This window comes from Cuculus canorus, chromosome 6, assembly GCF_017976375.1.
Source record: "Cuculus canorus isolate bCucCan1 chromosome 6, bCucCan1.pri, whole genome shotgun sequence".
Lineage (NCBI taxonomy): Eukaryota > Metazoa > Chordata > Aves > Cuculiformes > Cuculidae > Cuculus > Cuculus canorus.
Window position 1 is genome coordinate 20,509,453 of NC_071406.1, and position 15,416 is coordinate 20,524,868.

At 35.4% G+C, this 15,416-nt stretch overlaps 1 protein-coding gene across 2 annotated transcripts in view; it reads right to left on the bottom strand.

The window, feature by feature from the left end:
* Window positions 1-3,190: 3,190 nt before the first annotated feature.
* The window catches only part of TTC21B (tetratricopeptide repeat domain 21B), a 42,321-nt gene continuing 30,095 nt past the window's right edge, over window positions 3,191-15,416 (bottom strand). Inside the window, exons 23-30 of one of the 2 annotated variants that reach the window (XM_054069225.1) lie at window positions 14,431-14,512; window positions 13,535-13,685; window positions 12,848-13,009; window positions 12,262-12,457; window positions 10,326-10,550; window positions 7,507-7,627; window positions 5,518-5,585; window positions 3,191-4,444 (exon numbers count right to left, since the gene is read on the bottom strand). In XM_054069225.1, coding sequence (XP_053925200.1) covers window positions 4,367-4,444; window positions 5,518-5,585; window positions 7,507-7,627; window positions 10,326-10,550; window positions 12,262-12,457; window positions 12,848-13,009; window positions 13,535-13,685; window positions 14,431-14,512 — 1,083 coding nt within the window. In that variant the 3' untranslated portion in view covers window positions 3,191-4,366. The remainder of the gene's footprint in view (window positions 4,445-5,517; window positions 5,586-7,506; window positions 7,628-10,325; window positions 10,551-12,261; window positions 12,458-12,847; window positions 13,010-13,534; window positions 13,686-14,430; window positions 14,513-15,416) is intronic. The other variant, XM_054069226.1, reaches the window with a different exon arrangement.

The window sequence follows — 15,416 nt, forward strand, 5'->3', positions numbered from 1 at the left end:
CAGCTTGCTGAGCTGCAGGCATTGAATTTGCTTAGCAATTATATAGTGTCTGGTCAGTAGTAATAGTGATTCAACAGCAGTGACAAAAATCTTAGTACTAGTGTTTTATGATGGAATTCCTCTTCCTCAGCAACACTTAGTGAAGATTTAGACCAGAATTAATGACAGTTAATTTTTTCTGGTATTTATAGCATGTTAAAATTCTAAATGCCTTTGAAATTCGAGGCCTGAACTGTACCAGTACTACGTCACCTTCGAGAAGCATAGCCAACATTCAACTTTTCGCAGCACAAAATTTAAGTAAGGCAAATTTCTAGTGTGAACAATTATAAAGCTGCTGTTTTCCAGAACAAAGCCTGCACTACCAGGCAATACTGAGACTTTTGAAAAAAACAGTACTTCAGAACAAGATTTAGACCATTCACTTGGCCCCTCTTTTAGCAAGTAGCATGTCACATAACCAAACCAAGATATAGCAGAGACAAAAGCATGATTTTTGCAGTAACAGTTCAATTCTAAACATTTTAAGACAGGCAAATGTTTCAAAAAAGCGGTTCCGATTACATTGCAAGATGAAAAACAACAGTGAATGAAGCCCAAAATGAAAATCACAGTTTTAAAGAGCCTAAACTGACAAAACAGTAATCTTACTTTAAAAAGTGGCACAGTCACTGATGGAGAAGTACTTACTTGTGAAAATTTTCCTTAATGTCTTTTCTTATTTTTTCCAGTTCAAGACTGCATAGGGAACACACTAATGAGTTCTTTATGATCAGCTTCCTAAGAGCCAGAATCCACCCACACTACTGAGACTTCCCCAAAACGTCTCCTGGACCGCTTTCAAAGATAATTCGTTCAGAAAATTTTCACCAAATTATTTTAAAACTATAAATTCTGCTTGAAATACAATGTTTATAGAGCTATTCACTCATCTAATGAGATTTAACGTTTAGGTTACCAAACCAGAGTTGCCCGATTTCTGAGACTTTCTACAAAGTGCTGTAGCCACATATGAGAAATGACTTGCAGTAGTCAAACCTAGTCCAAAACCAGGGGGAAACCCTGCAGATTACTCCTATTTGAAGTCTTGCTAGTTTAGTTAGCTAATTATACTTATTGTTTTACCTCAAGATACTTTCTAGACCATCCTTCTAGTATTGGTACAAATTTTAAAAAAGCAGCAGGTAATAAAAATGGAAGTATTATTTAGTACATTGTTACCAAAAATGTATACAAATCCTCTAGATGATGTTCTAGCATTCTGTACCTGCAGAGAAAAAGAGGACAAGAGAGGAGAGGAAGAGACACCCATGGCTTATGTTGCTATAGCTGCAAGATGCTTAGATTTCCAGTTTCAATGAATGAATAGAAATCAGAGCTTCACTCTCCTCTTTCATTCTCCAAAGGCAAAACTGGAAGATGGGTTGCTAAGCAACACCACACTAAAGACTGCAGTTCTTTGAAATCAGCATTACCGACTCCCCTCCATCCCAGGAGTCTCTTCCATTCAAACCATTTATTAAGAAAGAGGCTAAAAAAAAAAAAAAAAACAACGCTACCGGGACATATATTTTTAAAATACAAAACAGTAAAAGCAAAAGGAAAGCTGAAATTAACACTCTTGATTAGTTACGGTAAAGAGAAATGAAATAAAGCCATTCCTTCTGCAGAGAAAACAAAAAAAAAAAGGCTTAGTAAGAACAGGAAAATTTAAATTGGCTTATAAAAGTCAAAGGGAAATGGAAAAGCCATTTATTTCTTCTGGAAATATTATTCTAAAGAAAGATTTTTTCTGAAGGACTACTTAGAGCCACTTTTTTTTGTTTTAAATTGAAATGCAAAGATGTGCCTCATTTGCACCCTTCTTTTAAAGGCCTCATCTATAAAACCACACTATTGGCTAGAATGCTCAAGCCAGCTTATATGATTTCAGAAATCCTTTACCTACATGGTATTCAAATAAAGGTCTTCACCAAAAGTTACCACAAAAAGATAAAAGTTTCACTTCAATTTCTATCAACTAATTTTTTGTCTCTTATACTGTCACGGCCTACTCTGTTACCCATCTTATGAAAGGGTAATGTCCATCTTATGCTCACGATAAAATAAGTAGATATAGATGCAGATTAGTCTTGCCTTTATTTGAAAACACCTTGCCTGTATTGACATAAAACCATCTTTTTTATTCTAAACTTCAGTCAAGAGTAATCCCAGTGCTACTGAGGAAAAAAATCCATGTTGATCCTGTATGAACAGGGCTGTGCAAAAAGAAATATTTTTTTACTAGAAAGTGCCTTGAAAAGGCCTATGTGCTTATTCTTTTAACACTGGGGGGGGAAAAAACCCCACACAGGTTAAGAATTCATAGTTTACTGACCCCCACAGTCCAGCGCCTTTATAGCTCCTCACAGCCTCAGCACTTTCCAGATTCTTCCATGTTCCTCATTGCAGTCCCATGCCATCACTTAATCCCCAGTCTCCCAAATCTTCTCAGAGCTCTATCATTCTGCACAATTTGCAGGCAAAACCCAGAGATCCTGTATCGTACCTGGTACAGTTTTGTACACACTGATTGCCAGTGCTCAAACAGAGGGGATAAGGCTACAGTGTAAGCTTCAAGGTTCTTGGGAAAGACAGGTCACTTATGTAGGTCTTTTCTCAATTCTACATTCACACAAAACTTGTAGAGGTGTTACAGTCCTGAGACACATCTATTCGTTTCAGTTTAGATGACCAACAGCTCTGGAATGAGGAGCCTGGAAACCACCAGTAGGTAGCACCATTGCTTAAATGCCTCATGTCAACCTATTTAGGCAACAAGACCATAAAGTTATCAAAGATACAGCACCTAGTTATTTGTAACTCAGAAGAGCAACGAAGCTGGTGAGGGGGCTGGAGAACAAGTCATCTGAGGAGCAGCTGAGAGAGCTGGGGTTGTTTAGCCTGGAGAAGAGGAGGCTGAGGGGAGACCTTATTGCTCTCTACAACTACCTGAAAGGAGGTTGTGGAGAGGAGGGAGCTGGCCTCTTCTCCCAAGTGACAGGGGACAGGACATGGGGGAATGGCCTCAAGCTGTGCCAGGGGAGGTTCAGGGTGGACATCAGGAAAAAATTTTTCACAGGTCATTGGGCACTGGCAGAGGCTGCCCGGGGGGGGGGGGGGGGGGGGTGGGGGTGGGGTGGAGTCACCTTCCCTGGAGGTGTTTAAGGGGTGGGTGGATGAGCTGCTGAGGGGCATGGTTTAGGGAGTGTTAGGAATGATTGGACTCAATGATCCAGTGGGTCCCTTCGAACCTAGTGATACTATGAGTCTATGATTCTATAAGCAAGATTAGATACGACTGCAAACAGGCTCCCCTTTGTAGCCTTAGCATTCAGCTGTTGTAAAAAAGAAACCCCAAAATCAAATGAATGTTAGGCATCTGTTTTTTAAAAAATTCTGCATCACTGACAAAACCCCTGATCCTCCTTCTTCCACTCATTCATTCATGACATTTAATTGCTTCCTTAAAGGTCCACAGGTTTGTTCTGTATGTGAGACAAGATCATAATCCTCTGTAAACAAAACAATTTATCCAGAAAGGTGTTTTACACGGATTAAACAAAATCAGTGCTAAGTTCTGCACATATGACTGTACTAGGTACACATAAAATGTTGAAGAAGTAAGCATTCTAAATTAAAAACGTTGAATATTACTCTTAATGGAAATCTGATAGGTGGATAATAGCATGAGTAGAAAATGAATTCTGTGTAGGACTTGTATCACCTATGAAACCCTTTACTAAATATTTACACAAGATTTAAATTTTTAATAACAGATCTTCATTACAAATGCACATTTCATTGAGAATGCTACATATAGTATTTTTTTAATCTTCAAAACCAAAAGTGTTCTTATAGTATATGTAGAAATGAAAAAAGCATCCTTTAGAAATACACTTGTAGTAATAAAAACTACATTGTATATATGAATATATGGTTTACACAAACTGAAATCCTGGATCTTAACAATGCACTTGCAGTAGATAGGACACGCTGCTGTTTTGAGTGCTATTTCAAATGGACAAACTAAAACACTGAGTTATATAAACATTTTTATAATGCTGATGACACTTTTTTATGATGCCGGATGACACTTTACATAGCACACATGTAAGCAGTACTCTCTCTCCTGAATGAGAACACATGCAACTTCTTTCAGGGCTGCATTTTTTTCTTGAAAACAATCCAGATCTCTAGTATAATTAAGTTAATAACACGTGCAATACTTTTGTGCTGATATGGTCTCTGTCACTGCAGTATTTCATTATCGTAGTTTCTGAAGTCAGATTAAACAAAAAAGCCCATGAACTGTATAAAGAAGCATTCACGTTCTTAGTGATGTACGGGCCTTGTCAAGTATTTCCTTTCTGATCTTTGGATAGTTTGGATGTGCTTTAAGGACCTGTCAAAAGAGAAAACAACCCAAAAGTTATGTGTATAAAAGGAAAGAATACTGTGTTTAGTTATTCTCTCATCACTGAGCTTACACATTCTAAAACTAAAATAACAACATGACCAGTTTGTTTTAAGACAACATAAATAAATCTAACTGTGGCTAAAGGCTACCAGGTACAGAGGTCAAGAACAGCTTTATCACAGACACCTTGCTTCCCTTCCACACTGCCCTGTCACTTTGGCGCGGAAGACACATAGGTCAAGGGCTGAAGCCTCTGGCTTGAAATGCCTGCATTCAGGACAGTGACCTCTGCAGACATTTCCAAGGTTTTAAGTCAACTTTTTTTCTGCAACGATAAACTACTCTAATTTTTCATTTCCTCAGGCTCCTTCTTACTATACATTACCCACTTCATCTTTACCTTCAGTTCTCTCCTCTCCCTTATCCATCCATTCAATTTGTCCTTTCTAGTCATCTTTATTTCCCCCAGAAGAACAAATATCATATATTCATCATTAATAATAATTATTAATTATTAATAAATAATAATTATTAATAAATAACTAATAATAATTATTATTAATAATTATTAATAATATAATAATTAATAAATAATAATTATTATTAATTCATAATGTTCATTCTGCTTCCGTAATAGTCACCATTCATCTCATTCTGCATCTGTTCTGTTTATGTTTGGACCATATAAAGATAATTCTGGCAGTTACTTTCTAACAGTGTCTTCCAGTATTAACATTTGATTAACTTCTTCAGCTACACTTTTGTATAGATTTATCAAGTTGTAACCACAGGGCCAAAAGAAGGTGCTGCCATTTGAATCTGCTTTCACATATGATAGCTAGCTGCTTCAACTCTTTATTTACCTGGTGATTAAGAAGCTCAGGATAAAGCAGATTATGTAGATTAATCAAATGTGTTTTCATCAAATTTATCAAACAGGGCATCTTTCTGACATTAAGCTGTACATTTTTGAAACTTAAACTCAACCAAAAAAAAGGATCATTATGTAAATGATTGCTGCTACAGTTTTAAATATTAAGTACATATGCAAATTCTACCTTATGACAAACATCAATTGCATCAACATATCTCTTTCCTTTCAGATAATTGAAAGCCAGCTTGTATCCTGTAAGAAACATGGGGGGAAAAAAGGTGACAGTTTCAGCTTCTGTATTGAATAAAGGAAATACCACATTCAAATTCATTTTGGTTACTGTATGCTTCTATAGTTAGGATGTTTATTTTCCAGTATTCCCTCACCTAAACCTGTAAAGATCAAAATTTCTACTGAAGGTCACTTCAAGAAATAAATAAGAGTGCCTTACACACCAATGGCTATGTTTGAATCAGAAGAAGGCATTATTCTGGAGAGCTTGAGTTACTGCAGAGGATACATAATAGTTGTCCTCTTTCAATTACAAGGTACCCCACAGAGTTTCTCTCTGTGACCTACAATACAGTGTCCCTCTATAAAGGCAATTCCATTATTAAAGGACAAAAGAAGGAAAAAAAAAATTCAGGATAGCAATAACAAACTAGGGAATTAAAATGCTATTCTGTTCCACTGTCAGCAGACCACTGATAAAAAAAAAGTCACAATGGAATAGCTAAGTCACATAGCAACACATCAGCCAGTATGTTCAATGTAAAAGGTATGGCTCAAGCATATCAACCTGGACAGAGATTAGGCCTGAGGGAAAAAAAAGATTATAAGAATCCAATTTCCAAAATTGGAAATATTAAATCTTTCATTTCTGAACTCATCCTTACTAACAAATGAGTACAAGGGATCCGATACCTGTTTATACAGTTTTACTTGCCAGACGCAGTTTGCGTTGCTTTAACCATTTTAATTTTAATACATAACAATTCTAACAGTGCTGTATGCAAAACCAGGAAACAGTGTGCACATAGTACCTTCAATATCATCTCACTTTTTGTATGCAAGATTGTTTCACAGTTTAATTTCACTAAAGCATTCTTCTGTCCAGAGAGCAAATGATTTTGTAGTTTGCTCAATTCCTACCCTCTCAGAGGGTTTCAAAATAGCAAAAGGTCCTTATCTATGATCTCTACAAACTCTAGAAATCACACTTTTTTACTATTGAAACTTCTTTCTAATACATTTCATTTAATCAACAACTGCAACATCTTAGCCAAGACATTCATGCACTAGTCTGCAGTAGGAACAACTACTTAGATACCTAGAGATTTTCCCCTATTACCTAAGTCAGATTTCTATCAGTCATTTTCATTTCTATTTTGTCATCTCAAATGTCTGCTTTGACCATCCTATTTATGGGTTTTTTGACTCACAGTACGTAGGGTAACATCTAGTTTTGGCAAGCCATGCATATACGGGCATTTTCAGATCTTTAGCTGCCTTATAAACACAGGAGATAAACCAAAAACATTTAGCTCCACTAACAAAACACTAATTTACAGTTTATAAAACATAAAATCATGAACCAAACCATTGCAGCATCCAGGAGTTACAGTTACAGAAACAAAATGTATGGCAGGTCATATTTACAATCCTGCTAAAAACAACACTGTTTTTCCAGTTGATGCTATCTCACCCTAACACTAAAAAACCTAGCACACAAAAGACAACAGATTGAAGGCCGAAAGAAGTATATATTTTTGAGGGGCCATAAGCCTAGCCCACAATCTGGAACAGAATCCATATAAACCACCAGCCTCGAGACATAGAGACCGGCTCTAGTTGTTGAGTAAGAAAGGGCATTTCATCCTATGTATTCTTTTTGTAAAGTGTTTCCTATATTAAAATAGGTTAAAAATGTGACAGTTTAGTAATGACTTCAATTAACCATTTAAATCGGAGTAGTAAAAAGTTACTTAAAAGTAAATACTACTTGGGAATAGTATCCCAAGTTTCCAGTTAATCACTTTTATTCTGTGGTTTTTATGTGAAAAAACAATGATACTCTATCCCTATGAAAAATTAAAAGCAGTTTTTACTGGAAAGGGCAGCTGTTTCATTCCTCTGTAGTGCCTGAAATCATACATGAGTCATATATACATGCCTATTGTTGGATTTGTTTGGTTTCCATATTTCCAGGCCATCTCATAATTTATTGCCGCATCCTTATATGCTTGTTCTTTTTCCATTATGTATCCCATGTATTCGTAAGCTTTGCAGCATGACTGCAAAATAGAAACATTCATTCAAAATTTTATTTAGGTAAGCTTATATATAATAATACTGACATTAATTACTTAAATACTTCAAATCTGTACAACCAGAAAGCATAATACTACTTGCACTATAACGAGTTTGATGATGAAATAGTTTGATTTAGAACATCTGTAATGCAAATCACTTATACAGAATTCTGCACAGCGACTTCCTAAGTTACTCTGAGCCAAGTATAGAGTTCATGGCAGAGGATACTGCAACTACCTCTAAAATATTTAGAGCCTCCAGAAACCCTGTGGACACCTCTCCCAGCTAATAACAACCCTACAGCAGCCAGCAGGGTTACGAGTCCAGGTGGAAAGTGGTGTATCTTCCACAAATATTGTTTGTTTCACTTTTTCTTAAAAAGGTATTTCCATAGCCCTATTTTTGGAAACTCTTTTACATTATAATTTTCCACTTAAAAGTAAATACAAACACAAATGTCCTGAAGAGAATATCAACCACAAAATATTTCATTTTGTGTAACTCCAAGTGGTAAGTTACAAGCATCTGAAAAACAGCTTCCAAATCTATTAAGCACTAGATTAAAATAGTAACCTTGCTTATGTTACACATGCACATAAATCAGTTTAACTCCATAATAAAAGTTAGTATGAAAGATACAGCAATTCATACAGAAGTCTTATATTTAGGACATAAAGCAGGAAAAAAAATTATGAAAATAAGCAAAATCCCAACTACCATACAGCCTTACTGTGAATGGCTTATATTCTCATGCTGCCAATAGGTCAAATATTTTCAGGATGGAAATGAAGCATTTATGAAAATACGCATTTTTTTTTACATAGGCAGAACAAAAATATGTTTGTACATAAGCTATGCTTCATCTTTAACTTTACTATTTCAATTAGGCTTCCAAAATCTACTCATGAAAAGCTTTTGGATCATGTCATACTGGGATAAGCAGTATAGGAATGTCTGGAAGATGAGAATAAAAATATACTCATTTCATTTGTGATAAACAAAACAAAAAATTCAAAATAAAGAAGAGTAATCAGTAAGAAACACTAATTTCATAAAAAATTGGGATCTTACTAACCTAACCAAAGTCTCTTAAAAATCAAAACAAACCCATATTATAAGATACTATGCTTTTATGAAGATTTCACTTAACATATTTACTTCAATTGTGTATATATATCCCCACATCATTCAACTCTGACTGCTAAAAACAATCCTAAAAACTAATTCATCATAACATGTTTTCTCAACCTGATAGAATCTTCCAAATTAGAGAATATCACACAAAGTATCATGTGAATTGAAAAGATATCTTCAGATCTAAAATATTCAATATCTGTTTATATAATACAATTCCTGCTTAGCCTGCAAGATGGAGAAAGTTCAGTATCTTCACTGTGCTTTGTTAAGAAACCAGAGTTGCAGACTTCTAATTTGCCACCCTCCTTCCTATCAAACAGCGCATGGGTCTCAAACTTGATAGGCTATGTTTCTAGAGCTGCTAGTGAATTTCTGCAACAAAGTGTCATTTGTGTTATGTAACTGCTCAACAGACTATATATTTCAAGATATATCTTATTCTGGGAGATGTCTCATGCTTATCCTCCAGTGGTATGGATTTTGCAACTTGTCTTGGACAAATTTTTTTGCAACTTCATCTGGACAAATGTGTAACTGACTAAAGGTAGATTTTTTTTTCCTTAACTAAATTCAAACTAATTTTCTGTAAAAATGAAATTAAGTACATTTTATTTTAAGGGGCAGAAGTACCTGATACCATTATACCAACAACGGTTGTAGCTGCCTCTTAACTTTATATTTACAAATTAAAAAAGTACAAGTTCAAAGAAGTTTGCTGTACAAGGAGGTTGCAGAAATGTACCTGAATGATGAACCATGCCTTCTCTAATGATGGATTCAGGAAAAGAAATGTAGAGCATCAGGCTCTTTCCTAAACCAGATCTGTACACTATAAACACTCTCCAGAACCTCCAGCATAGTGTCTATGGAAGACTAACCCTATTGGGTGTGTCTCACCTGAAGGAAAGTGAAGCATGTAGGTGGGGAAATGTGGTCAGCAAAAAAGGACAAAATGAAAAATAAGCACAAGCGCTATGATCTTTGTATTGAGTATTGGGCAGCTTGCCCGCTCAGAAACCTTGAGGTAAAAACATCAGAGCTTGCCTCCAGACAATCTACCAGACAGTATTTTCACAGGAGAGGATTGACACTAGCATTAAAAAAATTCCTGCATAGTAGTACCCTTATGAACATAAATGTTTAAAACCACATTTTAAGATATGAGGATAACATCTCTTAATAAATAGAGCAAGTCACCAAATTCATCTGTCTCCATCTTCATCAGTTTTAGACAGAGTAAAATGCATCTCTGACATTCCATAAACACCTTAAGCTTCTGCTGTCACCACAGCTAAAACTTGCATAGTTATTATAAATACTATAAGCGTATGAATAAAAATGACTAAGCAACATTCACAAGTTCATTTACTACCCCCCAGTGTAAAGTTGCTGGCTTATGACTTGTTTTGGTCTACCCCTCCTTAGTAAGTGAAATAGAGGGCAACTGGAAAAATAAATTTTGAAATCATGTTTCAGAGGAAACCTAAACATTTAGATGAATTAAAATAGAAAGTTACTAAGGTTACGTTTATTGTCACTTACCCTGTTATGACGAAGGCATCGTTTTAATAATTCACCTGCCATATCATATTTTGCAGACTGGATATATATATCTGCAAGCAGAAGCCAACTCTTTTCAAATTCCTCTGCATCAATGGGATTCCAGCTCATTTTTGCAATCCGTTTTAACTGATTTCTGGCCCGTGGAGTCTGTTTCAAGATCATGTAGGCTGTGGCCATTCCCAAAATTGCTGGTATGTGATCTTTCTGCAGTAAAAAGCATAGTGACTGCTTGGTGGTTTTTTTATGGCTTTTAATTTTTACCTTTTTTTTTTTTTCAATAAGACTTTCATCAGGTATCTGAAAACTAAACTAAAAGCTAAATCTTGAGAAATAAAACTAGAACATACAATCTTACAAACATGTTTTCCATCTAGTGCTATGACTATGTCTAAGACTAGTCATGATAAACACCATGTTAAATAAGTATAAGGCTGAATGTAACTTTGGACTCAAGACCATCTTCTTCAGGCTCAGGAAACATTGAAAGCATCCACAGTTATTTCATCTCAACAAGAAACATTCTGCTATTACTACAACGTATCCTTCTGATAGGCAAATAAATATTTCAGATAGAAACTGAACTCACTTTAAGTTACAACACAAGTGATATTTTCTGTTTTTAGAAGTGCCTGTCAAATGCCAATAATAGGGACACAGATTCCTACCATTAGGAGTACAGCTCCTAAAAATCTCAGTCTAAACTGCCTGTATCTAAAAGCTACATGTAGCAAACAACGGGGTTCTTAAAAGTCACCATTCTACGCAAGAACCTCAGTGCAGGAGCAAGTTTGATTTTTAAAATCATGCCCTTATTATCATGGAGTATAGATAAGAATGGGGCTCATATCCCGAAACTGCTTCCTAAATGCAGAGAGTAGTTCTATTAGCAGCTAACTTAAAAGCTGCTTTCTCCCTCTCAGTATTGCTGGCTCACTATTGGTATTTTGCCTCTATACCTCCTTGTCGGGTTATGCTATAAACAGGCTTGCCATAGTTGGTTAAAAATGATTCCATGTAATGATCAGCTTACTCCTGCACTCCCTCAACAGTCACACCTAGCATGAGTCAATAAACTCTGAAGTCTGAAAAGATTAAAAATGTATATTTTGTGTGACCCTAGAGAGAAGACTAAATAGACACGCACTTTCTTCCTGCTGGAACTGCGTCAATATGTGAAGAACATTTCATATTTACAGGACCTCAGAACAATTCCGAGAAGGACTGGGAAGCCAGTACTGGACGCAGAGTAATCTCAGAACTGCCTTATACTTGATAAGCATCAGTATACTCGGCAGTTTATCATACGATTAATGGGTAGTAGTAACTTAAATAGTTATTGGCATTTTGATGGACTTAATATGTCTACTTGTGCTTAAATAAAAATCCGTTGTAAGGTGCTGGTAACAAGAGAGTATTCGCTATTAATCCTAAAGCTAATGACTACAAGTAGCTATAAAATAATGAATTCATCCATTGTAAGGATGAAATTTAAGCAGATGGATGATTCTGTCCTGAAATTTAAATTGCCATGAAGTACATGAAGGCTACTTATATTTAATTGTTCTTGCTTACAAAATGAAAGTACTGCATAGACTTATAGCACCAGGCATGCTGCTGGCAATACTGGGAACTAAAAAGCAAATGCAGCAAACCTAACACATCTCACTAACTGGTAGTATTAGCATTTAGTTGAGTTAGAAACTTGCAATCCAATTGAAAACTTCTAAAAGATGTTACTTTGGCATGGTTTTTTTTTCAAATTTTATATAAAATATTCTCTTATAGAGTAAAAAATTCCTTTGAACAAAGAATAATAATGCATGCCATGATTCCTGAATGTAAACTGCGAGACAAATTGAAGAAAACACCATTAAGTGTGAAAGAGAAGACTGAGGAAATAAGACAGGTTACTAACCTCAGCCACTACTATTTCAGTGAAAGTGTTCAGCGCTCGTTCAACACTTGCTTTTTGTTTGGTTGCCATGAGACAATAATTTTCCATGATTCGCAGTTGAATGTGACCCTGAATGGTCTGAGGCTTGAGCTCCTTTAGAAGATTTTCTGCTGTTCTTACAGCCAACCGTGCAGACTCTTGCTTCTCTGTTGAATTACTGTTTTCAGAAAGGAAGTGTTTATAAAAGCTCATAAAATTAATTATGAGTTAGTACCTATTCCATGCCAAAGGCATGCTATTTTGTACAAGAGGGCTCAGTTATATAGGCATTCTACATCAATTCTCTTCTGTAATGACAGAAGTTCCAACCTAAAACCTTTTTTTTAAACACTGCAAGTGACCGCGATTCCAGATAAAATCTTATATATTTTCTGCTTGAGACTGACCTTTAGCAGTCTAAGATGGTCTCTCACAATGTAGTAAGTAGAATAATCAAACATAAAATGAACTCAAAGTTTCAACAACTTAAATCAAGGCACATTATTAAAAGGCAGCAGAGCAAGGGGATGACAGCAGAACCCAAGCAATATTTATTTCATTCACTTACCCTATGTCAGCATCCAGATTTTCAAAGACTTCACCACCCATAGTTTCATTATCTGGGTTCAAACAAATTTCAATCATGTTGTAGACTGCATTCTGTCCCCAGTCATTGTCCTTTCGAGCTTTATTAAAATGCCGGAGCGCATCATTTGGTTCACCTGTATACCTAGACAGATAATTAAAATACTTAAAGTTGGGCAAGTAAAATTCACTGCCCCAAATCCAACCCAAATGCCAAGAAAAAAAATCCCAAATATTTAAAAACAGATAACACACTTGCAGAACTGGTAACACAAGGTTTGAACAGCACGCATACTATCACCATGAACTTGGTTTTTGGAGACTACAGACAGTCCGATAAAGTCTAAAATTTGAAAGTAAGTAATATTATATTATTGACCCAGCAAGAATATCCTTTTTAACAAGCAGGAAACATAAAAGATGTGTGTGAGAGGGTAAAATAGCTTCATTTTAAAGAGAAGCTCATTGGAAAGTTTTTCAGAAGAGGAAAAGAGACCTTTTCTAAAATCCTAGCACCATAAGTCATTAAGAAAGTAGGGCTATATTTCTTATCACTTACTTATCACACTACACATAGCACCTTTGAATGATAATGGATGATAAAAAAGTTAATAGTTAAATATGTACTACTTAATCAAATGACCCTTATCTTAATCATAACTGCAAGTACCAAAGATATAATCCTTTGCAGTAGTGGAATCCTGGTTCAAGCTTTGTTCTGGAAGAATGTTTTTCAGCCATTAATAGAAATCTTGGGACTTCTTCTAGTTTCCCAGCTCTTCTTAACAGATCAATCAATTGTGAGAGGGTTGCATAGTTATCTAAATACACAAATAATTAGGACATTGTAATTCTAGTTATTTGCTGTATGAATAGGTTAAGAAATAAAGAGCCTGTCTCGAGGGTTTTTTTTAAATGATAATGGTGGAATAAATAAGATATACTACATAGTAACCACAGCTAGAAGAATGAAGATAACATGCAATACTTGCAATACCTCTATAGAAACCTTTATAAATGTAAGTATAATTGTACTTCACTTTCAAAAGCACTCAGACAAAAAACATTAGCTATACCCGCACAGCTTCTTTCATGAAGTCCAATAGAAAGCTTTACATTCACTACAGTACTATTCCTACCAGCTTTCTCTCTGGTCATAATTTGCAAATTGCTAAACATTTTTTTCCTGTCTGAGACAAGTTTCCTTGATTACTCTTAAAATAAAATGCTGTCTCTGTGTTTATGCATTTGATATCTCAAACACAAGAGAAAGTGCTTTACAGTTAAAAGTAAATAACACCCTAGCTATATTTTGCTTGAGGTAAACAATGCACCTCACCTTACACTGCAGCAAAGTAAATTACTGTACCTACGGAAAACAATTTTCTCATCTTCCCCGACAATAGCTTTATGGTTAACAGTAATGGTCTTGGGTTTTAGTGTCTATTACATTATAAGCAGCACATTCCTTTTTCATCATACAAAGTATTTTTTAGATATTTACTCCCCTATCTCATTAAAACTATCTATCAGAAAGAATTAGAAATACCACTGTTAAATGTTCACCTGGCTTGCGTTCTAGGAGCTGCTGGAAATGAAAGACAGCTTGTTCATAATCTTGCTTCCTGAACATGAGATCAGCCATCATCTACAATATTGACCAATTTAGAGAAAATAAACAAAATATTACAAATTGTGGTTTACAGTGAATTCTAGTTCTGTGAAGCAGGGAGCTGAACCTATAGCTTTTAAGTGCTGCAGGATTTGCACAAGCAGCAAACTGAGTTGTGTTGTGTTTTTCATTACTCTCTGGAAAATAATCACTCTCTATGTACAGACACACAGGATAATAATGAACAAGTAGGTACAGGCTCATACTCAATTCTTCACTTAAGGTAGAAATTAAAGGAGAATAAACCACTTTGATGTACCTTTCAAATATGTTTGGTTTTATTTGTATCGTTTTACTCCTGATTTTAATTCCCGCAAATGCAGATGAAGCACACAGAAAAACAAAGTTAGTTTAAAGTTAGGTAAAAAGAAAGATGATAGCCCAGTTCAGCAGTGGAAGTAGAAGAAATTATTTCATTATAGTTTCTCTCCACTAAGAGCTAGCTAATAAAGAGAAGATTTAGTAACGTATGTTAAGACTGCTGTTATCTTAATTTTTGCACCATACTGGGATCAATTCAAGATATTAGACTGCTGTGAGAAAAGAAATTATTCCTGCCTTAAAATAATTTCACTCGTAATGTGTTCATGCAAAAGTTAATCTATTGAACTGTCTTTTAAGCCAAGAAGTACACAGAGAATCTGCAGCTGTGATTAGAAACGGTTAAGTAGGGATATGATTAACTATGACTGCATAAGGATGTAAAGCCACCTTAAGTATACTGTTCTTTTCTTCTGGAAGCTTTTTTAGATACCAGCTTTAATATTACTGTGCTGTAAAAATAACTTCTTCACTGACCATTAGTCAACTGTTACTAGAACATGCATTAAGCCATGCTTCAGTCATTTTCACAACTACTATTTTTTCCTCTACTAGTACT